Source organism: Asparagus officinalis, chromosome 6 (assembly GCF_001876935.1).
Source record: "Asparagus officinalis chromosome 6, Aspof.V1, whole genome shotgun sequence".
Lineage (NCBI taxonomy): Eukaryota > Viridiplantae > Streptophyta > Magnoliopsida > Asparagales > Asparagaceae > Asparagus > Asparagus officinalis.
In genome coordinates, this window is record NC_033799.1 from 30611681 (window position 1) to 30639675 (window position 27995).

General features: G+C 37.8%; 1 protein-coding gene and 1 long non-coding RNA gene across 2 annotated transcripts; one reads left to right on the forward strand and one right to left on the reverse strand.

Annotated features, from left to right (window-relative positions):
* LOC109844613 (serine/threonine-protein kinase ATR-like) lies at positions 5255-27156 on the reverse strand. The gene is given in 16 exon segments (XM_020413726.1): positions 5255-5678; positions 6069-6263; positions 8099-8722; positions 11990-12559; positions 12628-15934; positions 16032-17288; positions 19079-19430; positions 20541-20616; positions 20710-21264; positions 21369-21513; positions 22986-23110; positions 23208-23524; positions 24170-24282; positions 26669-26813; positions 26900-26981; positions 26983-27156. Coding segments are annotated over 16 exon segments (8133 nt in total). The 5' UTR covers positions 27085-27156; the 3' UTR covers positions 5255-5510.
* LOC109844614 lies at positions 9735-10097 on the forward strand. Its single transcript, XR_002248080.1, has 3 exons — positions 9735-9869; positions 9965-9992; positions 10077-10097. It is a non-coding gene; the product is annotated as an uncharacterized LOC109844614 (long non-coding RNA).

Sequence of the window (27995 nt, forward strand, 5' to 3'; positions counted from 1 at the left end):
TAAGGGCTGGACTGGGGACCCGAGGTGCTCTTTCTGTTTAACTGGTGTAGAAACTCATGTTCATCTTTTTATTGAATGCCCTTTTGCTCGCGCTATCTAGTCCTCTATCTTACCCTCTCTCTCACCAAATAGTTGGCCTCAGTCTATGGAAGAGCTTTTTGAGTTCCATAAATCTCCCAATCTTTGCAAGGATATCCGAACTATTTGGAAGATACTGCTACCATGCACCTGCTGGTGGATCTGGTTTAGTAGAAACTCTCTAATTTATACTGCTACCATGCACCTGCTGGTGGATCTGGTTTAGTAGAAACTCTCTAATTTTTAAGGATAGCCAATCTAATCCTGCTGTCATTGCCTCTAATATTGGGAGATATACAATATCCTGCTGTCATTGCCTCTAATATTGGGAGATATACAATACTTTGGGCAGGTGCTGCTAGGGAGAGGTTGGCAAGGAGACTCCGGAGAGCTGCCATCAACATTGGTCTTCAGGAGCTAGCAAAGAATAACGCAGTTGCTTCTGGGGATCACTTTTCCCCAAGTCCACCAACTCAGGCTTCTCCATAAACTCTGTTAGATGGTTACTCCCTTTTGTATTGGAAAAACTGATGAGACTTTCTATCTTTTCCTTAATCTCTATGTGCTCTAGTGATGTTTATGTATCCCTTGTAAGTAAGTATGTAATATGGGTCTGATAGCTGTAGAGTCGCAGAGGGTCTGCTTTACCCCTTGTGAGTCTACAACTAGCTGTGATGTACTTTGTTTGGTTTGCAATAAGATTCTCAAATGAACAGGGTTTTCACCCTGTTTTTTCAGTCAAAAATGTTGGAGAACTTGGCGTTGAAGATAATGGCTACTATTGTGAAGCTCAATGGTACAAAGTATTTATTTTGGGCTCAATCTTTCAGATTGTATATTGGTGCTCAGAAGAAGATGAAGCACTTGGCTCATGATCCACCTGATATTATGGATGTTAGCTATTCTAATCAGAGATGGGTCTAAAGATGGCGGTGGAGATGGGCGGAAGTGATGGAGACATTCAGGTTGACGGGAATTAGGGTTAGACTTAATCTGATACCATGTTAGAGTCCCTCTAAACATTACCAGACTCTGATGTTATGATAAGACCCGAGAATTGTAGTTTTATATTCTAACAAACTCCATAAACTAAGGCTGAACATTTTTGTCATATTTGAGAAGAATTTCCCTCCTGTTCTTTGGGATAAGAATACTAAAACAGTGTAAGAAAATTTTTACTAAATGTAAATTCACAGTTACCAGCAATATCGCGTCAAGAGTTTTTATACATATAAAACCTAGAGCAAAACAATCTATTTATAGAAACCAATCTAAGCAAGAGAGAAGCATTGCATACTTCCTTAGGCACTCATAAGTAAGAAATTAACTGAAGCACAAATCAAAAGGTTTATTATTAGGTATAAAGATAGCCATTAACTCGAAAGTGTCTGCTTTAACAGAAACATTGTGCAAGCTGATTTGATACATCCAATGAATAGTAATTAAAACCAGTAGGTTGTCCCTTCACAAATATTAGAAATACCAACGAATTGACTGAAAATTTTCGCTGTAAAGCATTTAAAAACCAATAATTATAAAGGAAAAATGGCTAACAAATCTAACATCTGCACATGCTGCTGACAACGGGGTACTAGCAAGAAAATGCCTAATTTTTTATAGGGATAAGTTTCCTATAACAGTATCCATAGGGTCGGCCCTGAGGTTTGGGTTGCCCTACCCCAATCCAATTTTGGTTGCGCATTATATTAAAAATTTGGTACGAACAATAACGATAAAAATGAATACATATAATACCATTTAACATTCTATATTAGGCTCAAACTGATAATATTCTCTTGCAAGATCAATATTCATATAAGAAAAAATTACATTTGTGCTAAAATTTAATTCAAAGAAAAACACTTCTCCTTGAATTTTTTGAAGTGAATTCTTCAATTAAATCATCATACTCGAGTTTCTCGAAGTATTCATTTTCAATTGATATCATTGCCAATCCATTCAATCAATCATGTGACATGGTAATGCGAAGATAATATATATGAAATCACAGCAATCAACTAAACTGATGCCGGAATGAAGACTTAGCAATATCATTATTATTAAAACAATCAAACAATTAATCTAGATAGCAATACAATAATATGAATGTCATCAAATCAAAGTTAAATTGATATTATAATTAAAACCAAATAGAAATATATCATATTATCGTCCATTAGGATTTTCGAGTTTTAGATGACTAGAAGGGAGATGAACTTTTTAACAAGTAAACACTATTTCCACTTTCTATCTTTCAACTTTGTAAGCTTTTTTTAAACTTATGGAGAACGTGAGAAACTAGTCAGAAGGCATAACTGTGCCACCCAAATAGCTAAATCAAATCTAATTTCCAGTTTCAAAACAAAAACCTAGACGAAACCGCCCAAACATCATAACCCCTAATTCAACAACTAATATTCAACAACTAATATTCAACCAAAATTCAAAATCAGAAATCTTAATTTCATTGCAAAACATCAAAACCCCAAATTTCCGTCCAAAAAAAACCTAAAATTATTTATTTAAAAAAATTACCTGATTGTGTTTCTTTGATGGACCGATCGGCCGTCGGCGTCGATAAGTCGATTCAGATTCTCTCTGTGTTTCTTTGATGGACCGATCGGCCGTCGGCGTCGATAAGTCGATTCAGATTCTCTCCGTCTTTTGGTGACTGGATCGGACTATCGGAGGAGGAGTCAGCGGGGTGGTCCGAAGGGTGGGAGCAGAGACGGGAAGGAGGAGTTAGAGGCTAACGGAACAGAGACGGAGGAATAGAACGATGTCTCTGTCAATTCAGATTCTCTCCATTTTTTTCTTTTTTTGTGAGCGTCGGAACATAGACGAGAAGGAGGAGAGGAGGCTGACAGAAATAAAGGAGGAGTTGGGTAGGGTTTTGGCTATTAATAAGAGTTTTTTTACTAATAGAACCCCTAATAATTTTTGCATAAAAGTTCTCTTACAAAGTCCACTTCAAAAACTATTAAGGTTCGGCCCTGGGTTCCCCCAGCCCCGGGGCTTGGTGGGCTTACCCCATGGCCGGCCCTGAGTATCCAATATTAACTAGAGATAAAAATAAATAATAATTATAATAACAAATTACCAACGCTGAAAATGGGGCATTAGCAAGAAAATGCCTAATTTTTTGTAGTGAGATAAAAATAAATTATAATTATAATAACAAATTATCGACAGCTACTTTTTTGCATAGGTTAAATAGTACTCCCTTTAAAAGCGTTCTGAAAAAACTTTCCTTAGTTAGTTTGACCCCTAATCCTTTTCAATATTAACATTCTTATTCTAATTAAAATTGGTTATCAACTAAAGCCACTAAGTCAAAATTAAACTTCTGAATTAAAACTCTCTCCACTTTAAACTAATTGACAAAAAATTTATCTAATTAGAATTGGTTGACAACTAAAGAGTAGATAGAAGCTAAGAGGACATCATCATTGTAAGCATTATATGCATTGCATATACAAATATTAACCAATTGATTAATACCAAATTATAGAATTAATTAATGTATAACAACAATTGATTGATTAAAATGTTTTTTGTATTAGTCCTTTAAATCTTTCATATATAGAAGTTAGTTAGTCAAAGCATGGAAATTATTAGTAGCTAATTCAATTCTTAGAGTTACTTTGAAATTAGTCCTTCAAATCAATGATGTAGTTATCAATTCGAGGGACTAATTTCCCTCTAATTGCTTTTCTTAATTGGAGGAGCTAATATCAAAATAACTTAAGTTAGGGATGCAATAACTATAGGGGTGACGTGGGCCAGGCCAGCCCTGACCCATGAACTAGCTTGCTCAACTTTGGTTCGGGCTGGTTCAGACCTGGGCCTATTTGGGCCTCAGTAGGCTAGATTGAGGACTTTATCCTCGAGTGTGGGGCTAGACATGTCGGACGCCCTCTTGGGGCTAAGTTTGGTCTGACCCGGCCAACGATAGTTCGGGTTGGTGGTCAGTCTGCATTCTTTTTTTTTCTTCTAGTCAATTTTTTTTCTTTTCAAAATTTTTGCTAGATTAATATGTATATTTTGAAAAGAAAAACATGTATTCTATTTTTCTAAAAAATCTTAATTGTATAAATTTACAATTGATGATGAAATTATCTAAATGACAAAAGATTCACAATAATCTGAGTGTTTTCAGTAGATCAAAATGATTATAAATATTCATCAAAATATTGAATAGAGTTTAGAAAATCTCTACTACTACTAAAAATACAATTCAAACATCTAAAGGTTACAATTTTCGTTGGTGTAAAAATACACCAAATTATAACTATCAGCTAAGGTGGGTTTGGGTTGGACGTGTGCCGGGTCGAGCATGGATCAGACTTACTTCTTTGTCCGTAGGTTTAGAGCAGAAATCAACTAGACCCACAACCCGAATATATTACGGACGGGGTTAGGATTAGCCCGCTGTGGGCTTGGCCTGGTCTTGACCCAAAGTGGGCTAGGTTGGTTTGGCCTGCAATTTGGACCAGCCCGCGCCTACCCCTAAATAGCTATTCCATTGGGGGCTATGATTTTATAAGAGTTAATAGGTTTTCGTATTTTATAGTCATTAGGAATTAACATAAAAGATTTTTTTTCCCCTTTCCTTTTTAGGTCATAAGAATTCTCTGTCATCTATTATTATTAGATATGAGGTATTGAAGAGACTGATTGCTATATGAGTGACTAATCTTTTCAAATAATTTGTTACTTACATTTGCTTATGATCACGACGACTTGTAAAATGAATGTTAAAGGTACATAAATGTAAGTATTAAGAAAGTTCAAAGACAATATTACAGCATTAAGTATTTAAAAGAAATAATTTCAACCAAGTTATATTAAAAAAATAAACCAACCAATCATGATATTTATTCATGTGCAATGCACAAGCATCCACCTAGTCTTAGTCTATATGAGAAAATACTTCTAGATTGACCTCATATACAAAGCCTTCTTTCAGAAAATTGATAGTACAAAACCTTATTCAAAGTACGGTTCAAGTGAATCAAATACTTCTACGCCCACTCCAACCACCCCGCCCAAACCCCCTCCCCCACGCCCCCCCAACAAAAAAAATACCCAAAAAAAATCAACCCAAAAGAAACAAAGGTAAATAGTAAACATACACGTAGCTTGCAAAAAAGATGACTAGTCTAGACACGAGACATCAAAGAGCAGAATCCGATGTGGTAATTACATTCATTGGACAAGTCACTTTTTTCTTCTAAATTACCGTTTGTATGTACATACATCCCATTGAGATTAAAATCAATATACAGTCTTGTACAACCAGTATTTGTTGCATAAACATCACACTTTCACTCAGGCTAATCTGCACCCCAAAATGCCCACAAACACCAAACTGGCTTCCAATACTTCGTGAAGGGACCCACCTTTGATAAATTAAAGCCAAAAATGATAACCTAGAACCAAGCCATCCACCATATATACATCTTGCCAAGGTTCTTATGTGATACAGCTTCAGCAATTAAGCGCCGAGCCTGCCCCTCCACAGCTAAAGGCAGAGACGGCGCTGCCCCAACCCCAACCACAATGCCTTGAAGCCGTGCTTTTATGTTACTGATAGCCCTCTGTTTATAGATGATAAAAATATATCAGGGAAGTGAGGGGTAATCACCGTAGTATTAGAATGGCGATAAGGATAAAATATATGGTTGATTGCGGATAGACACCCTGTACTGTTACCAAATTGCAGTAGACCTCCACTAGTTCTATTGTTGCAGACAGACCCGTGAGTTTGTGACTGAAAACTTTTTGGCTCTTTTACCCTCCTGAGGTGTATTTCTCAAGAAACAATTTTCTCTTTCTCTGAGGTAAAAAAGGAAAAAAATTTCACTCAGGTGTCTATCTGCAACAATGGAACTACAGGGCTCTATCCGCAATTAACCATAAACTAATATGAGCAGTAAGGAACCATAACCATATTATGGGATGGGATAGGGATGGAAGACTTATCAGACCTGTGCATGAGGGTTTTCAACTTCAACTCCACTGGACTTGTGAGATTTTGTCCACTCCACCAGAGGGTCGTGAATGAAGGTCTCAAGAACACTCATGAGAGTCTCCCTGTGTGTTCTCAGAACAGAAAGAGTGATCTCACTTACCTTCAAGAAGATACCCTCGTAACCAGTAATTCCCAAACCATCTATCATATTCTGAAAGATGAACAAAAACAACAAATGCATTACTAAAAGGAAAGCTGATAAAAACTCATAAATTGCACTACACCACGCTAAAACGCTTGAAGCACATTCCATTATAATCTAGGGTTAATTGCTGATAGACTCCTTGTCAATGTTTTAAATATCGGCCGATAAACTGATATTATCGGCGATTTATCAGTTTTGGGGGGCCTTCCGCTATGATAAGTTCAATTCTAAATCGGTTATCATATTTGGATGTTTATCGCTGATAATGTGACGATAAAGTGAGTTATCGGCCGATATTGTCGGCCCAAAAATCAAAATTATCGGCCTTGGGTTTGAGTTTTGACTTCGAGCAACAAGCACCTATTCAATGCATTTTAAACCCGACCCGATCGGAGTTTCTACCATTGGCTAGTGATCCTAAACATAATTATTTACATTTTGGTATGTTTATATTTCATTAAGTATGGTTAGATTACATTTTAGGGTATTATTTTATGTATAAAAAATCCACTGGGGTCTATCTGCAAAAATTAAAAGTAGAGGGATATTAAGTTCAAAACATTGATACTATAGGGGGTTTATCCACAACTAACCCTATAATCTAACATGCCCTGCAGAACGAGCATCTTATTCATGGCCAAAACCTGAGCTATTTTAGATAGCAAAATTCTTTTTCTAAAACTCACTTTAATTACGTGTCTAGCAGGATTTGAGCCAATATTGCTTTGCTATCATCTTAAAATTCGTGGTGAAGACTGAGGGTAATTATATGATATTCTTCACAGTTTCTTTTATTTGCACTTAAGTACCGCAAAGTTCACCCCACTTTTAAGTTTAATAACCCAAAATTTTATTTTGCACAAAGAACACCCAAAGTTTTTAGAATTTTAACAATAAATTAAAAAAGGAAAACCTTGCAACAGACTGATGTACGGCCAAATGGTGGCAATGAAGGCCTGAAACAAGTCAGCAAACTCTCTTGTAGGGGTGAGCACGGTTCGGTTCGGGTCGGTTTTTATCAAAATTTGAACAACCGAACCGAACCACCTACAATTCAAAACCGAACCGAACCATTACAAATCGGTTCGGTGCGGTTCGGTTCGGTTTGTTCGGTTCTAACTTCATCAAGTATAACTTCACTTCAATTTATCTTTTATATATTATTATTACCCTATGCCAACATTATTTGTTTTTTAACTTCACTTCAATTTATTATTCTTGCTCATGTATGTATACTGTTTTTAAGTGAAGTAACTTGTCCTTTTGAATTAAATACTAGACTCTGACGTTGTAATTTTTTAGTAACGGACTTGCTTTGTCTTTGTGTAGCAAGCTTTGAGTTTGGTCTTTGTGGAGACAAAAAAAGGAGCTGACTCATTAGAACATTGGTTATGTATGAATCAATTCCCTGCAACTGCTATCATGGTGATCGAACACAGTAATAAACCCACAAATCAAAGGCACAAATATATTCGGTTGGTTCGGTTCGGGTCGGTTTGAAAAATTGTCAACCCGACCCGAACCGCCTTACTCATAAAACCGCTTTTTTCGGGTCGGTTCGGGTCGGTTCGGTCGGTTTTTTCGGTTTGAACCCAACCGTGCTCACCCCTACTCTCTTGGACCAACCACCGACGAAGACGAGGATGGAGAATGGCAGCGGACAGAGAATCTCAAAATGGAAGAATTATTCACTTGGGGCTTATTTTTATTGGGTGGGTATTTTTGACTTTGGGACTGAACACCGTAACAGGGCTAAATTTAACTCTAAAACTTTGTCGTATATTTTGGGTAAAATAAAATTTGGGTATTTAAGTGTAACTATCTATGTTGCCTTTATTTACCTGGGTAAGCCTGAAGGGCACCAACTCGGGCTTCTCTAGTTGCAATCCCTTGTCAAATAAGCAGCTAAAATCAACATGGACACAATCACCAGAGGTGGAATCAAACAGAATGTTCTCCCCATGCCGATCACCAAGCCCGACAATGTGCCCGACCATTGACCACACTGCAGTAGTATGTGCATAAGCTAGCCTCGCACGAAACCAAGCAGCTGGCTCCGAGAATGTGGTCAAGAACCACTTGTGGAAAACAGGAGGAAACATTGGAAGAATCTTTGACTTTAGCATCTCATCTTCAGGCATCTTTCCCTGGCACTGGTCATATATTCTCTTGATCATTGGGTTTGTCTTTTGGCGATCAAATTTTCCACAAGTTATATAGATGTCCTGAAGGATGTGCCGAAGCCCACGAGTATTGGGAACCCATTCTACCATTCCACAGTCCTCTGTTAGAGGAATCACTGCAAAAGTACGAATGTAGAGCTTTCTCCTCCGGCTTTCAGGAAATTTAGACAATAATCGGTTGATTGTAGCAGTAAACTCCATCATGCGAGCATCTTTCCTAAGATCATCTTTTGGTTTGCAGAGAAACGGATATTGAATGCCATCATTTCCAAGAAAAATAACCTGGAATTCAACAAAACTGCAGAAACTGAAAAAGATATAATATGAAAGTTTGCATACAGGGCTTTAGATCTGCAAGTAATCTTATTCACATTAAAAGTGCATTCGTGAGCAAAGGAAGAATAACTTGGAGGAATATATTCAGATTAATATTTTAACTGCACCATTGTAGTTGTTGCAAAGAGTGGTTCTTAAAGAAGTGCATATAACGTCATTGGAACAAATAGACTGAGTAACTAAAGAACCAGAACAAAATTATGTAGCTATATAAGAAATCCTGTCACATATAGGGGTGCAAAGTGGTCCGGATTTATCCGGACCGACCGTTACCGTATCCGTTTAGAAAGCGGATATGGTAGGAAAAAATTAAAACCGGTCGGATACGGTTTCGGAAACGGTTATGGTTTCGATTTTGTATCCGGATACGGTTTCGGATACGGTTATCGGGTCGAAATTGCGGATACGGTCCGGATATCCGGATATCTAAAATGGGTATACTACTTCTATTGGGTCGGGTCTATAGCATAAATCTGCAACCCGACCCAAATTAACTCAAAAAACACCAGAACCCTAAATCCTTTTCAATTCCCAGTTTCCCACCCGCCTCCACCTCTAAGCCGACTCCAAGATCCAGTTGTGCGTCCGCCTCCCTCTCCGCCTCCAAGCTTCGACTGCGGCTGCTCGTCGCTTCTGGCCGCCTTAATCCCTCACCCGAGATCCAAGTCAGCACCGGCAATGCGTCCCGCGTTGCCTCCGCGTCGCGCCTCCACCTCAGCCTCAGATCTCCGCCTCCAACTCCGCCTACTCCTCCGCCTCCCGGGTCCGAGCTCCACCTACTCCTCCGCCTCCGGCGTCCGAGCTCCGCCTCCCACCCCGCGTTCAGTGAAGAAAACAATGACTTCTTCTTCTTCTTCCTCATCGAATCAAATCCTTCGTCCACTCTACTCCTTTGGAATTCCATGGCCTGAGCTCAATGAAGGCGTCTCTTACATCGACATCGTCAAATCGACTCTGGTGTCTCTCTTCTCCTCTCCTTCCTTTATTTGCTGCCATTTTTTTTAAAAAAATATTTCCCCCTAATTTTTTTTGCAGGAAAGACCCTAATCGAGCTCTACTCCTCCAAGTACAAGAACTCCGCTCCATTGCAAGGGTAAATTTGTTTTCAAATCATTAAGTTTTCTTGATTTGACGGCGTTTCTCGATTGCGCGCTAACTGTTTGTTTCTTTGTCTGAACCGGTGAGCAGTTGGATGCAGAGAATTAAGAAAGGGCAGGTGCGCTGATTATTGAAGATTTGCAATTTATTTGGGTTTTAGCCTTTGTGGCTCTGACTATTATTATTTTATTGTTTTTTAAAGATTACAGTCGATGGAGATGTGGGTTTTAGTCTTTGTGGTTTTGAGGTTTGTCATACAAGTTAGCAACAAAGTCTATGAGGTAACTTGTCTTACTCGACTTACTTTGTATTTTTTGTGAGTTATTAAAATCATATGTATTTTTCCTCATATCCTATTCATATCTATTTCTCAAATATCCGATTAGTATCCGTATCCGAACCGTACCCGAACCTCTAATATCCGAACCGTATCTGTTTCCGTTTAATGCGGATATGGTAATGTTTTTTGCTTACCGATGAATATCCGAACCGTATCCGTATCCGTTTTCAGAAAGTGGTTATGGTTATGGTAAGGGTCATATCCGAACCGTATCCGAACCGAATGCACCCCTAGTCACATACCATCAGCCATTGGAGGAATATCTTTAGTCAAAATTTTAATTGCGCATTCTTCAGATAAATTTTAACCGCACATTCTTTAGATAAATTGTAACCGCATATTGGAGTTGTTGCACGGAGCGGTACTTAGGAGGAGTGGGTAATCATATCAGAGGAACAAATACCCCTGGTAACTAAATAACCAAAAGAAAATTATGAACTTCTAGAGCTGGATGGATATCGGTATTATATTAAAAATATCTTCTCACATACCATCAGCTCATGGCAAATAAAATTGTCAATAAATTCTTGAACATGATTGACCCACTGCTTATCAAAAAAGTATTAGCTTACCAAATTCTTTGAAGACTTTTTTACTGAGAAAAGTTTATGTAAGCTCTAGTGTCAAGAAAGAATCAATTAAAAAAGTCACCACATCATGTAAACTCTAGTTTCAAGAAAGAATCGATTAAAAAGCCACCACATATAGTCTCCTAGAGATCAAGGTTACAGAAAGCGCTAGGCGGCCCAGATGCTAGACCCGATGCCTATAGCCTAGCCAGTTTTCATATTTTTTATTTTTTTAATTACAATAATTAATAGTGAATGCCAATGTTATAGAAATTAGAAAGCTTAAGGCTGGAAAGCTTAGGTTCAAGACTAGTGCCTAGGTGGATTTCTTTCTTCGTTTAAGTGGTAGTGGAGGAGGTTCCATTGAAGGTCAGACGAGGTAGAGAAGTTGTTCATAGTTGAAAGCTAGAGGAGTTTGGAGGAAGTTGGAGGACGTGGAAGCCGCAACGAAGGAAATCAATGCCTAAAGATTAGGGGTGGAAACGAACCAAATATTTAACAAATAGTTCGGTATTTATTTGCTTAAGTACTTGGTTGTATTCGACTTGATAGTTCATTTAACAATAAACGAATTGTTTTTAGTATTCGGTTCATAAACGGATAGAATTTAACCATAGGTATATTCAATCTGTTTGTTTAATATACTGTTCATTTATATATTACACTTTAGACCTAAAAATTTTATTTATTATATTTTCTGTGCATCCCAAAAGTTTTTTACACGTATAGCCTCATATAAGTAGTTTTTTATTTGTGAATATTCAATTTATCACTAAATTGCATATTCATTGGTTGTATCATATTTGGCAGCATTATAAGAGTAGGATAGGATAAGGAATATTTATCAAATATTTACCAAATATCTACCAAATAATTCATAAAAGACTACATAAAAACTATTAACGAATATTCGCAAATAGTTGTCAAATATTGGAAAAATAGTCGAATCAAATACGAATACACATTTCTTATTCATTTCGAATTTGAATACAAATTCGAATAGTCAAATATGAACCAAATACGAATACGAATACTATGGTATTCGATTTGAATTCAATTCATCCTCCTCTTCCATTTATCCATAAATTTAAGTACATGAATCCTACTCTTCCATAATACATATACCATAGTATTCATATTCGTATTTGGTATATGAATACTATGGTATATGAATAGAAAAGAAAATTAAAACCATAACATATTTACCTTTTTTGGCCTCTGAAGAGATGAGAGGATTTCCGCTTCATCTGCTATTCCGGATATAGTAACGAGGTCAGAAACAGAGCAAACATGACCACTAGGGAGATCCGCAGGACTTGCATCATAACTGGGTAATGTAACAGTGAGAGCTTGCTGAATGGGCAAAATAATTCCTAATGGCATCATCCTCTTGAGGGCACTGAACTCAGTTAAAATATTGATTGTCCTCGACTTTGGCTGCCCTGGATGAAAGCATAACTTGATCAGGTGATCCATTAGGCTTGCGAACTGAGCGAAGAGGGCACTGCTATCACTCCCATGCCTTGACCCTTTTCTTGCTGCCTGAATTATTTCAGCGGCAGCATCACGTCGAGCAGCAACTGTTGACTTAGACACTGCAGCCATCATCCAAAGAGCCTGTTGTGGATACACTTGAAGAACAGAGGTTATAATATGTTTAACAACTCTGACAATTTCTTCATTCTGATGGCAAATACGCGAAACCAACTGTGACAGAACTGTAAGCCATTGATATGTTGGTAGATCCTTCAAACATCCCCTCAAAATGCACAAGACCTAAAAATTACAGAAGTTAGAAATTTTTAACGAGACTGGAGAATTAAGCTAGTGAATGTTTGACTTACCCTAGTATGAACAGTTTTCATAGACTTATGAGAACCATTTTTGTGATATATGCTGCCAAATTCAAACCAGAGGGTTAGGAGCCTGGGTAATGCTTGAAAGAGATGCCTGTGTCCTCTATGAAGTCCTTTAGCATAGTTCAGTAGAACATCTGGAAGGTGAGACCACCAAGGCTTTTCCTCCGATGAAGAACCACCTGCACAACTTGAAGATGACATGACAATGTGCGAAGACTGCTGGTTATCTTCTTGGCGCTTCCTCGCATCAACTAGCAGATCATCGTAATATTTGGCTGTGAAAAAGAATCCTTTCTCCCATTTAGGCTGCATTTCTCTCACTCTACTGTAAAGATTTATAATATCTTCCTTTTGCTTCTGTCCTGTTTGATGTATCCAAGTAGTATAGAGGAGCATGGTCTTAGCCACATCTTGATTATCTTTTGATGCTTGTGTGGCACAGTGTGAAGCCGGATTTGGAAGAACAAGGGAGAGGCTAGTCAGTGATGAGATAGTGGTAGTTCCAAGAATTTCAACCGGCGCTTCTAGCAGTGATTTCTGCAGTTCAGCTATGGCACAGTCAGGCTTTCTCGTGTTCCAGAGAAGCTTTGCCTTCTCTATGTGAACACTTGGAGCACCTGAAGCATCTGCTTCTAATATTGCACGGTGAGCTGTCTCATTGTGTCCAGCAGAACGACAAAGCTTTGCATACTGAAGCCAGCAGTTCCCCACTTGAAAACTCAAATTACTGGCACTGAATACTAATCTGCGGAGAGCCAGAAGAGGCTCCCTTGTCCATAGTGATGGTTGTGTAAACCTAATACGATTATCCCAGTCCTTCATAACTTGAGAAAATCTAGAATCATCTGGACTAAATGATTTCTCCAAGAATGATTCATCTCCAAGAAGGGTATTGAAGTCTTCCAATTCACATAACATGTGAAGTTTTACCACATATGGATATGCACGCATGTAGGAATCCATGCCTGCAGCAGCTAAAGGAACAAGCAAAGCCTGTTTTGATTGAACAAGTTTCTCAGCAACCTTGAACTGATCATTTGCAATCATCGCCTGTATAATTTTTGCGAGATCTATGTCAAAAGAAGCGTTGCTCTCTGACTTGCTACAGGTTAGACCCTCTTTATCAGCACCTGAGAGGTACTCATCCATGAGATCCCATCTTCCTAATCTCCAAGCAGCTTGTACCCCTTGCATGCACCAAGTCTTCTTATAATGAGGTATCCTCGAAATTAGACCATCCACGTGTGTTATCATAGCCTGAAGATGGCACATATTAAGCAAACAATTAAGAACCTCTGAATGTCTCTCAACAGAGGAAGGCTCCATCTGCAAAGCTTGTTCACTAAATGTTAATACTTCTGCCCAGTTCCCGGCTTTTTCATTTATTAGAAGTTGGTCTTGCAGGCTCAAAGATTTCCGGAGGTTTGCTAAACCAGAGAGACCATCAGGTTCATCTAGGCTACCATATATCTCCATCAAAAATGATATATCTTCATCTGCAAAGATGCCACTGCTCTCAGCAGCAGGATTAGAGGAGCCAGACGTCTCTCTTACATGTGACTCAAAGTACATCAGTGCACGAGCATGAGCATGACATCTGAAGGAGGCTTTTGCAAGGGTTACTTTAGGAATGGCAGATAACAGCTCTGAAACGTTATTACACTGTATCAAAAGTTGATTTGCATCAGATCCGGATCCATCCACACTCATCATTCTTGATGGTTGTTTCGGTACGGAAGGACGCAAAGGTTGGGAGAGAGCAAGTTCTTGTTTGGTATCATCCACCCATTGCCCAAGGTTATCAAGTAAAGTAAAGACAGCCTGGATGCAGACTTCACTTTGACCATTGACGGTAGCACCACTATTCTCTGAAGCAGCAGCATTGAGAACAGATAAGATTTCCTCAGTAATGCTCTGGCGTTCCTCAAGGGTACCATGACAAACAGCATTCAGAACTAAATATGGTAATAAGTACCTGGCTGTTGGCATGTCATGCCTCACTATCCCACGACATGCACTAAAAATACTGCCCCTTGATCCACTTGCATGTACAGTTAGTTTTCTGATCCAAGAGTATATCCACCTTCTGAATGACATTGTAGGTCGATAAATTGGGCCGACAATTGCCAAATCAGTCACATTCGGGAGTTGAAATCTTGAGGTCAAGCATGGTGCAATTATTTCCTTAACATAGTTTGAAAACCGCTCCCATAATCTCTGACCCCTGTTGCTACCACCAAGTATCTCAATAGATTCCTTAGGAGTATTTCCATTACCTGATCCTTGGCAACCTGCTAGTTTTAGTAGCTCCTGTATAGCCAAGGCAGCTGAATCTTGGATAATGGTATCTGAAGCAGCTCTAAATGCCCTGGCAAGATGATTGTGGATTAACTCAAAAATAAGATCGTCATCAGAGCATTCAATCTTGAAACGGTGGCATGAGATTCCTTTAAATTTAGCAGGGTCCACTGCACCAAGCGCCCCTAAACAATCAGCACATACTAATTTCAGCCTTTGACCAACTGCAGTTCTCGATTCCTCTGCGCATCCCTTCAGCAAGGATGTAATAAGTGAGCTTATAACATCCAAATCGGAGACAGCTTCACCAGCTATGAGAACAGTGACATCTTCTCTTCTTGCATTCAGCAGTTTGCTAAGTTCACAAGCGACCATATACCTTACATTTAAACTCTCGTGATTAAGACCATCAGCAGCATCTTGCAGTTGATCCCTTAGAGTTATTGAACCCCTTGCTTCCTGTATAACTTTGTTTGTTTCAGATAAAGCTGCAATACTGGGCAACAGCGGAAGCTCACGTATTTGTTGCTTTAGTCTGAACTTGTTCTCAACAACGAGGTCTTTTAAAATGTCAACCATCTTGCTCAAATGTAAGGAAGGATTATCTCTGCAACGTTCCAAGCTCGGAACAAAGGCAGCAACAACTTGAGAAATCACATGCTTAGTGCTAGAGGGTGAAAGTTTGGCTAATTGCTTGATAAAATAGTGTAGGACAGTGAGACCCTCAGATTGAAGGTAATCTTTTTCAATGGAATGTAATAGAAGAACCATAATTTTTGGCGCATGAGTGCTAAGATAAGAGCCCATCATCTCAATCAGCTTCTTTATACGTTCCAAGGCCTGCTTCTGCAACAATAAATCATCAGAATGAAGCAATTTCCTGTCAATGCTATTAAGAAGACCAACAAAATGATTCTTGAGAAACTCTGGAAGGTCATCGGAACCAGTCAGGATTTTAGCGACCTCCTGGATCATCTTAGTAACTCTTTCTGGCCTGAAAAATAATTGACAGATACAAACAATGCCTGATGAAACAAGCTACCATGAAATGTATCAGTTTCTTGAAATGTAAACTACAGGAAACACTTTACCTTTTCTCTGTCTCATCCCTGTCCTCTTCACCGGGAAAACATAACAATTCATCAAGGAGAGCAGGCAAAGCAGCAGCAAAGATTTCCTTAGTGTCAGATCCTGTCTGGACATGATAGAACTGCAAAACAGAGGATAGCTCCTGACCATTTGCGTGAAGAAGAGCAAAAGCAAGAACCTTTGGCAACCAATTGACAATCAGTGGAACTACATCCATATTTAAATAGTTTGCCAATTCATGCAATGTGATGATCGCCTGATCATTATCCTTATGTGAAATCACAAGCTTTGGTATGACAAAAGGAACCATTTTCCCGATAAGTTCCTCAGTCTTTATTCCTACGACAGCCTCAGCAAATTCTCTGATCATGTCCGGGCGACTGACAAGTCTTGCAGAGAGATACTCAAATAACTCATATCGAATACGAGAGAACCTTGAAAGGACAAGTTCAAACCCTCCTTTAAGATGGGAGGAGCACGACCTATGTATTAAACATGATGCTGTTGTTCTTACTACCTGATTTTTGTTATCAAGCTGATCAACAAACAAGATAAGAGAATAAAAGAAAAGCTCCCCATGAATGTCACCAGCACTCATAATCTCAGCTGTAGATTCCAAAAGAGTCACTAAGATCTGCGGATCTTCGGTTCCGGCCAAAGCATGTTTTATTTTATCCAAGAACTTCTGTTCTTTTGTCTTCTCACTTGTATCCCATTCTGTAAATAGTAGATCCAGAACATTTCCCTCAAGAAAGCAACTTATCTCGGCAGAAAATGCTTCCCTAATAGCCTTTATATCATGTAGTAGTAAGAAGTCAATACTTTCTATCCATTGCAATCTCGTTTTAAGCAGCGTCTCTCGAGATGCATGCCTAAGAACCCGGGGTAACACCCGAACACAGACAACTCCAAACTCTTCAGATGACTCCCGGTAAAGAAATTGAAAGAAGAGGGACTGTAAATCAACGAAATTAAAGTCATTGTCATCCCTATTAGCTTGTGACTTAGGAATGTGTATAACCTTGCCATGTTGCACTTTATCATGCTCAAATCTTTTGTCACATTGAGGACACCAGAAGCCTGCAGAAAGGATGTCCATTGTTCGAGTTTGCATGCAATAGTTATCACCTGCGAACAACTTGCAAGTACCGAGGTCGAGATCATCAATGGCATTAGAGGAGCCATATAAACATGATAAGTAACCAAGAGCGAGAAGAATGGTTTTATTAACTTGATAACTGCTACTGCTACCGATTAACCTGAAAAATTGGTGACAGTTTATGATGACATAATAAATAAAGCAGGTAAACAAAGGCATACTCAAAATAAATCTGTAACCTAGCTTGATCCACTTGATTATATATTCCATTTGGTGCAATTCTTACTGACCATCGAGGAAAAATCAATGCTTTAGTTGGCAAAAAAATAGCAATAAAGCTGACACTTACAAGCATGTTATGAGGCAAATTATGAGATAAAATAGCTCTGGCATCTACCATCAAGTACTTTAACAGGTAAAATAACCAACTGGTTAGGTTTAGTGGAACTTAAAAAAATTTTGACATGCATATTACTGATATTACTGTTAAACATATCAATAATATTAGTTCAGAACAGTTTTCTGAATGGAAATAAGAGAAGACCTAGAAGCATGAACAATAAAAAGTAAAACAAAGAAACCAATGGCTCATTTCCTATTGGATTACTTGCTTGCTGCTATAAAGCTTCAGCCTGTCAATGCCTTATCTTTCCCTTTTTCATTTTTGACTACGTCCTGCCTTTTCCGTTTCTTATTTTAGTCAAACTCCTTACTAAAACAAAAATTATAGGGATAGTATACTAAGTTAAAACTGAACATTTTTAAATAATTGTTTCTTTGCCAATCTTATTTGATTGTATACTAAAATAGCATATGGCTATTGCTTTTGCATCTTATCCAAGATTCTCTCCAATCCATACTACAAAATGTAAATACCACATGCCAAATAGTTCCTAGGATCAAGACTCGTCTATGGCATTATGTTACTAAAAATATTTGCACTTTCCTCCAAACCCTCACATGTGACTTATCGTTCCCACCCTAAATAATTGTCCTTTAAATCAGGCAAGTGCCCTATTGTTCCCTCCAAACCTTGACAACCTGGTGGCTTTACATGTTGCTGATAATCTAGTCATTCATGAAAGAATGAAGCACATGAGAATGCATTTCCATTTTGCACTGGATGTGGTAATGGAGCACAACATAGTTACTAAAAATGTAACATCTAGATGTCAGGAGATGTTCACAATAAACATTGCATAAAAGTTCATTTGCTAATGTTTGTAACAAGTGGTTTTGTATTAAGTATGCGCGTTCTAACTTTACAGCGAGTAGTTTACTTATCATGTATGTCAAGGAATATTATAAAAGGACCATGCTAACAGTTTCCTGTATGCTTCTAATTTACCTCATATATCTGTCTCTCCGTTGCTCGTTTCTCATCTAGTCTTTTATATTCTAACATATTTCAGAGGAATAAAGAGAAAAAAGTATAAAGGGCAAATAGCATAACAGACTTCTCCATGGTAATTCCTTAAACTATCAGTACAAGGGCGGATAAGAAAACTAGGAAGTGAAACAAACAGAGCACTCTTTCAACTTCTCTGTCCTTAACTGATAGATATAAATTGTCTAAGTTGTGTCAGTCTCATCATGATTTGAAAAATAATATTCTTGAATGCAATTGTATATTTATTATCATTATCATCATCTTTTAACCACTGAAAGTTCAGCTACTGAGAGCTAATGTACTTTAAGAAGGCTCAGTGCTAGATCTTATTTCCATCTTATGTGATTTTAAACAAGATGGCAACTTTTATTTGATTACATGTTTGCAAACCTGAGAAATTGACTATATTAGACATGGGGCGCTCCATTCTCTATAAGCCTTAAGAGGAAAAAAGAATAAGAAAGTAATTACTACATGAATGCATGTGCATATATAACTGTGATAACTTGGCAGTAACATCAGAAGTATCAGATCAATGTACAAAACAATGAACTACTTACTCCAGTCGTCCAAACATGTTTTCCAGAATTCTATAACCTGAGCACAAGATAATCACAGGCATCGAACTAACAGCTTCTATCTTTACTTCTTCATCGTCATCCTTAAGAGCCATGTCAAGCAGTCGTAAAGCACACTGATCATTAAGATTAATTCCAGCCTTAGAAAAAATTTGAATAGAAAGACACTTTATTTTCCTGATGGAGTCAGTATGACAGACTAAGGCATGATTGGACCAGGCCAGTTCTAGCAAATTTATTAGATCAAGAATTCTTGGATTGACAGAGGTTAAGCTGTTTGCATCACCCAAGAAATTTTCATCTTTCTGCAACTTCATCTTCTGATGAAGACTCCCTGCAGCAAGAAGAGAATTTATTCAACAGTGTAGAACATATAAAATCCAGAATTTAAACTACTGACAGCTCTTGAACATGCAATTTGTATGGTTTTGTACGATCAGAACATGTTCACATTGGCGAACTAAACTCATGTCATCTTGACATTGCATAGAAAGAAAATTTCTCAAAAGGAGGGGAAAAAAAGAACAGTCAATTTCTTTTCCCTTCCAGATTTGTTAAAATTATTCCTGTGAAATAGTACCTTATCATTTCAATATGAGATCAGCTTTAAGAATCGAGAGGAATCAGAATTCAATGCTACTTAATCTAAAATACATCCAAAAACATGCAAGAAACCAACCAAGATATATCTGCAATAGAAACTCATTTATAAGTAACATCCATATAAACAGGCCAAAATGGCATTAAAGCTTGACGTTCTCGCACAACCAGACCTAGTGGCTAGTAAATTAAGTATTTGCAGCTTTAATATCTCACAAATATGAGAATAGTCTATTACATAATGTGAAACACTGCCGAAAAATATGCCAAACAAGGTGATTAAGGGTGTGTTTGGTTAGTAGTAGTTGGAACAATAAATGTTAATGGTGTTCCAACTCATGGCTTTGCAACACTCTTAAATTTGAGTGTCGTTCCAACACCTCTATTTTGGGTTATTTTATTAATGCCACAACCTTTTGGTGTTGCAACATCTAACCAAACAAGACTTTTGAATTTTAGATGTAGTTGGAACAACATGGTGTTTCAACTACTCCTAACCAAACAAGGTATTAAAAGAAGCCCTCAACCCTTATAGAAAGTTTTCCTAACCTTTAACCCCTTCAAATGCCAAAAATGATATAGAGGCTAACTTTCTTCTTCCAAGGACGGGATAAGCAACTTAACCCTTCATCATTAACCTATAGCTAAGTTGGGACAAAGAACAGTGAGTTGATCTGGTCTAGGGAAACAACATTACTGTTTAAACATAAAGACAGTGAGAAAATGTTATACGCTTTATTTACATGTTTGTTACAAACATAATTTGCAGATATCACAAGAAAAGCTTGCAATTTGCCACAAAAAAAATCTGAATGTAAGATGCTTAAAGAGATGAAGATCCAACCTGTAGATAGTAATAAGCTATGAACAGCTTCCAAGTAGAGTGTAAAATCAACTTTGAGTTGACATGTATCCTTTACCTGCAGAATTTTAACATTAACAAGTTTTGGGACTTAAAAAGAAGAATGAAACATAAAAAAAGTTTGGTAGCACTAATGAAACTTCTCTGAGACCTGACTGCATATCCAAGGTATCCAAGAGAGCACTTGGTGAAAAATGGTAATTGATAATGTGGTGTCTGGAAAGCCATGAAATGCAATGCAGAGGATGCTAAGGGCCACTACAGAAATTTCTGGTGTCAAAGATGAAACTTCAACATTGTCAGGCTTTAGACGATCAACAAATGAAGCGAGTTGAGAGTGGAGAACGCTTGCACACTGTTTTTCTTGTTCACATGGAGAAAATTCAGTAATTTCAACACCAATGTGTTCATTAGTTGATGGAATTAATACAACTTCACTTGTCTTTTGACGCTTCCTCTGAAGATAGTTACTCTCTTGGGCTGATCGTTTCTTGCTGACTTTTGGGACATCAAATTTTTTGCCTTGGCAATTAAGGTCATCCTCTCTAGCACAATCAGAAGCAAGAGTACTAATCGCCACTCGAATGCATTCTATCAATGAGAAACAAGGTTTTGGAAAGCAAAGGATATTCACCAGCATTCCAGGCCTCCAAATATGCAGTGGGCAAATTTTAGCAATTCTAATGTAAGCATTGCACAGTGCTACCTGCAATGAGCTTTGAAGTCAGTACCTACCATGCACTCACTAAATCCTTCATATTATAGACAGACTACACATATAACAACAAAGAAAAACAAATATGTTTAAACCTGCAGTTCATGACTTTCTGTACTCTGCAAGGCTTTAGGGAAAACATTGATTATCTCAATGGCAGTTGATTCAACTACAACAGTTGAACATGTTGAATGAAGCACGTGGAGACAAGCACCCATAGAAGAATCATAAACAGAGTTTCTGCAAGAGATTTATCAATGGACCCTGAAGCTTTAGGAAAGAAATTAATTAACAAATCATATAAAAATGGTATAAAAAGCGGCAAGTAAACAACCATTAAGGCATTATACATGCTAGAAGAATCCAGTCAAGTTATTGGAAGTCATATTTATAGACGTGTGAAACTCAGGAGCCAGTCACTCTGTTGCTGGAAATTTTCGGTCAGGGAAAGTTTTAATTTCCAACATCACTTCAGGGGTTACTTGTGGCACAAGTTCAATAAGGCACCAGTATCAAAAATAAATCAATATCTCCCAAAATATATTTGATAATTGTCAAACTGCATCGAAACTTATCATATGAAAACAGAAAAGGATATAATTTCTTTAGGATTTTAGTTCCTAAAATCAGATTTTTGTAAACATTGGGACTATCTTTGAAGTCAGAATATGCATATCATTAATATCAATATCAAATTATCTGTTTCCTTTAAGCGATAATTTTTTACCCTTGATTTAGTTAAATCCATTAGGTCCATAACCTGCAGAGTTATTAAGGTTTATCAAGTATAAATTAACGAACCAATGAAAAAGATGTATAGCATAATCTTGTTTTCCTTCTGTTCAAATTATTTAACTCAAACATGATGAGTCCCTCATAGGTGAGATGTTAAATCTTGTTGGTTTTTGTTTCAAAGGAAAGTGTACATACAGATATGAAAAGCATGTTCTACTACGACTTTGGAGATCTAAGTTTCTCTTAGTGATGTATACTTTGGTGAAATTATGTATTCCACAGCTAAAAACACAGTGCAATATTCAATATTACTCCGCAAAACTAAAAGCTCTTGCAGAAAAGCTGTACAATAATATAAGGATGTGATTGAACAAATATATTGCAATATAATGAGAGCTAATTGTTATCTCCATATAATATATCATGATTTCAACATTCCAAGCTTTAGTTACCAAGTTTCACATGTCTTCTCAGTTTAAAACAAAATATCTACATTATACCATTTCAGCTCCTTCTCAAATTGGTAAATAAAACTTTGGTTATACAAAATAATGAAGAATTTATAAGAGAACTTGGTATGCTGTAATGGACTAAAAGAGATTAATAACTATATGGAAAGAATTCAATTTAAATTAGTTTGTCCAAGATGAAGTTAAATATCACCAGAAAATAGAACCATAGAAAAATGAAATATTCAAGATGACTGCTAACCCAACACATAAGCACGCTATGAAGAGTGATTCTGTTATATATTCTATTTTCTGATGGAGCTGCACATATTAATCAAAGAAGATTTCTATACGGACGAGAAACCACCAATTCTCAGTCTCAAGTCTTATCCTTATCAAAGTTAAACTCTAAAACACAGCTTGAACCAAAAATGTAAAGAAATAGATGATAAAACCCACACATATGATGATTTGTTACTATTCAACGGTAAGAAAACAAATGAAGCAACTGTAAAAATGTTAGTCTACCTGAAAATTGCAGTTTCTTTGTCATTGTGTTCTAGTATACATGTTATTGACCTAATAGTATTCTCTACTGGAATGATCTCTTCATCTATTATTGTCGTTGTGATACGTGCAAAATCATAACAAGCCTGTTCAAGCAAAAGAAGACTTGTCAAGTCAATTAGAAGGCAAAAGAACTCAAAAGGATTAAGAAATCTCCAAATTAGCAACAAATCACCCACCCACCATATGTAACGCTGCATCAGCAAAGCACAAAAGAGAACAAGCAGAAGACACGAATGACATTCTAACAAGCCCTTCCACATAGAGAGTTCCTTCAGTCAAACATTTGCTGACAAGCTTAAGTATCCATCCAGCAAACAGCTTCCATCTCGACTTATCAGTGAGATCAACCAACACTCCAGGACCATCGGCAGGCCGACAACAAGCAGGAAGTTCAAAAAGTGTAGGTACAGCAGAAATTGCGGTAAATGACTCGGAGAAACACTTCAATAATACTCTACTTGTGTTGTTTGAGTGAAGTGACGCGACATATAGGATATCTGTGTATCAAGAGATCAAAAACATAGATGGAAATTTATTGAGCACACAGGAAAGAATTGCTGTTCATCTTTCTCCATCTAGATTCTCTTGAAAGCTTGTTCATCGTTTCCATGAGCTCAAATTTTGGGAAGAAAATATGTATGCATTATACCAATTGGACTTCCAGGTTTAAGGGCAAGCATCATTCTAACCCATGTATACCAGGAGTTTGGTTTTTCCCATATACTAGAGTCTGTGAATTGCAGAACCTTAATGCACGAAATAATGAACTAGGCATTTAGTAAATCATCTTATATTGGGGAAGTGACTTGATCCTAAAGAAGGGTAATCATGTTTTATTTTAGAAAAGTATATATTACACAATTACATTAGTTTTCCACCGCGAGGCTAAACAAGAGTCTCTAAATTCTCTAGTATACTAACTACTATGTTCTCCCTCTCAAGCCGAAGCATATGTCTAACATGTCCATCTTGTTATACAATAACAAAAAACTTGTTTTACTTAATAAGCATCAGACGTTATATGTAAATTAAAAAAAATGTCATGTGTGGAATCTGACAAGGATGAAGATGACCAATTTCATATATAAAGGTTTACCTACATATTGAAGTGATGATGATGATGGAGAGAATAGAATTGATACCTTCAATCAATTCCATGGCGTCCAAGAAGAATTGGCGGTAGGCTTCTCGCTCCCCAGTGCGCAGAAGGGAAAGAAGAGATCCAACTGTCTCAAAGATTACTCCATGTCGGGAACTAACATAAATAATCACAAGGAAACAAGATCAATTTGACTCCAAATCAAGCTTAACGTCTATATATTGCATTTCCCCAAAAATGGATGGGAATCAGGCCAACTTCCTATAAAATTAAAACACAAGCTGAAATTTCACATTTCCATCCAAAAACTTGGCAGTTAATCCTGATAACCCAACTGTACTGTTAGACCCAATAATCTGAGCCATTCTCGAAGGGTCAATTTAGTCTCATATTTGATTAAAACGGGAGTCAACTATGGGTTTATATCAGATTTGGGTTCCCTCATTCTAATAGGGAGCTTTTAGGGGTGAGCTCTCAAGATAACTTACAACTGGTATCAGAGCCAACTCCATATTCCCAGTTGCAAGCAACCAAAGCAGGTGGTGACATTGTGTTCATTCAGTACTAATCCAGTGCAAAACCAAAAGGGTAAAGTAGGTATTGTAGTGTTCGATGAAGACTAGACTAGCGCAAAGCTAGCCCATGTGTGCACAAGACAGCGGAAACATGGTGGTTTATTAGAATCCATTTAAAATTGGGAAATTTTGCAAAATAGACCGTTTTTGCTAATTATTTAGCAAAATAGACCGTTTTGCTAAATAATTAGCAAAATAGACCTCTTTTGGCCAACAGGTCAAAAAAAGGTATATATTTTGCAAAACGGCTCAGAAAACATACGGGACTAGTAGTCCCGTATGTTTTAATCACGCATTAGTGAAATTTTCTACTCAGAAAACATACGGGACTAGTAGTCCCGTATGTTTTCTAAGCCTTGTTTTTCAAAATCGACCTCTTTTTTTCAAACGAGGTCTATTTTGCTAATTATTTTTCAAAGTGGTCTATTTCGCTATATATTTCATAAAAATGGTCTATTTTGCAAATTTTCCCTTTAAATTTGACTAAATGGGGAAGTCAATTATGGGTTTCTGAGAGATTTGGTTATCCTCGCTGAAGCAAACTAGCTTTCAAGGGTCAGTTCACTTATATCTCTTACACATTCATAATATTAAATTTAAGCTCAAAACATAAAAGCTAATAATTGGTACTACCAATACTACTAACACTAAGATTAACACTTATGTCTCGTTTGGTATGCGAGAATGAGTGGGAATGGAATGACAATTCTCACTTCTCACTCCTTCGTACCAAACATGACCTCATTTTAGGAGCTAGAATGCTCATTCTCACTTCCCCTCTCATTCTCAAATTATGTGGGAATGAGCATTCCCAATAACATGGTAGGGAATGGGCATTTCCACTTAAGTGGGAATTTAAAAAAAATGTGAAATTTTCAAAACAAACCCGTTTATAACTTTATTCACCAAAATCAACTCATTTTAAACATATTCACAAAAATCGACCTAGTTTTAACTAGGTCAAAAGATTTCTTTCTAAGTGGTCTAGATTGCCAACCCCCGACTAATTATTGACCTGGTTAATTAACCATCTAAATAGTCGGGGTTGGCAACAGTGACTATTTCGAACTGCAGTTTTGGCCCCCACTACTAACCCAAGTAATTAAACTAGTGTCTAATTAGTCGGGGTTAGCGACCCCGACTGATTAAGAAAACGTATTTTTTAAAATCAACCCAGTTTCAGCCAGCACTTCTGACGTGGTAGGGAACGGGCATTTTCACTTAAGTGGAAATTTAAAAAAAAGGAGAAATTTTCAAAACAAACCCGTTTATAACTTTATTCACCAAAATCAACCCATTTTAAACATATTCACAAAAATCGACCTAGTTTTAACTAGGTCAAAAGATTTCTTTCTAAGTGGTCTAGATTGCCAACCCTCGACTAATTAGTGACCTGGTTAATTAACCTTCTAAATAGTCGGGGTTGGCAACAGTGACTATTTCGAACTGCAGTTTCGGCCCCCACTACTAACCCGAGTAATTAAACTAGTGTCTAATTAGTCGGGGTTGGCGACCCCGATTGACTAAGAAGACGTATTTTTTAAAATCAACCCAGTTTCAGCCAGCACTTCTGACGTAGGCGAAACTGGGTCGATTTTCGTAAATGAATTTGAAATGAGTCGATTTTGGGGAATAAAATTGTAAATGGGTCTATTTTGAAAATTTCTCCTACAAAGCTTCCAAATATGTCCATTCCCACTTCATTCTCTAAATTACACCCAAAAGTGACAATAAAAATGAACATTCCATTCCTATATTAATTTGATACTATTCCTTTCTTCATTCCATTCTCACTTTACTCGATTCCCGCATACCAAACAAGGCGTTCGAGACTATCATTTTGAGCTGGAATAACAGCTAAGGTTTGAATAAAAGCTAATGGTTGATGCTACCAATACTACTAACATTAAGATTAACACTCAAAAGGCTATCGTTTTGAGCCATAACAAGAGCTAGGGTTTACATACCCAAATGCTGGTTCAGCAAGAAAAGGGAGAATGCGTCCAACAACCGGCAGCACAGCAGCCGCCTTGCCATGATAGAAAACTCCTGGAAAATTACGGGCAGTGTGCGCCAGCAGCTTCAGCACCGCCGTCACTTCTCGCTCATTAGCTAACAAAATCCCCCCAAAAATTACCAAAGATCAAAACTTTATAACTAAATATCAAAAAAGGCGAGATTATATATTCATTGAGTACCAGTGGAGGAGGGGTTGACATAAGCGTGGAGGAGATTGGGGAGGACGACGCGGAACCTGGCCTCTAATGGGTCCTCACCGGCCGCGGCGCGCGGCGGAGGAGGCGGCGGCAGCGGTGGAAGAAGGGGAGGAGGCGGTGGCGATTCGCTCGCGGAGCTCGTGGATGAGACTAGAGAGATTGGCCATTTAGGGGTTAGAAAATTGCCCCCCTCATTTTTCAAAGGTGAGGGCCGTGGTCGTGAATTTTAGTTCGGAGTTTTTGAACAGTTGGGTATTTGAGGGAGGAGGGATTCGAGTTGTTGTTTACTTGGGCTTGCTCCGGGTTGGGCCTTGGAGAAAGGATTTGTCATTGGGTTCTCTTTAATCCCACTTTGGTATGTCACTAATTTACTGTACCCAGGAGGGGCTTTGCTAATTGATGGCCAACTTTGCTACTTTTTGCTTTAAATAAATAAGTTGCGTCGTACCTCAATAATTATCAAGACCAATAAGAGTGGCCACATGGTAATTAACTGACCGACTCATCCGCAAGCATAGCTCGGATGATAAGCCGACCAACTCGCTTCGTGATCCAAATCAGAGGCGAAAGGCACTCCTGATCCAGCAGATCCCGACTCCGAGACAAAAGGTGTTCTCCATTCGGACCAAACACAATGTGTCTCGATCAGTGGACAGCCTGACAAGTGTCATCAAAAGTCATGTTGCACAATCTGCGCCAACACTTCGCCGCTCAGTTGCCATAAAGTAATTAATGTAGCGTCGGTCATTATGACCTTTCGAACCAGAGCCTTTAAAGCTCATCGGACACACTGTTACTCCAACAGTCCCACCACTGTGTAAAGGCCACTCGGCCAATCAGCTTCTGGCACGTGTAAAATAGGATCTGAACCAATACTGCATACGCTCGGATGAAATTACCTACGTGCCCCCATAAACCCTCTATAAATAATGATGATTTTCACCAAACCTAGGTACGTAATTTTACACATAAAAAGTCAACAAGACTATATTTTGCTTTTCTCTTCGAATTGATAGACTAAGTCAGTGACTTGAGCATCAGAGGGCATGCAAGAGGAAACAACTTATAGTGCCTCTAA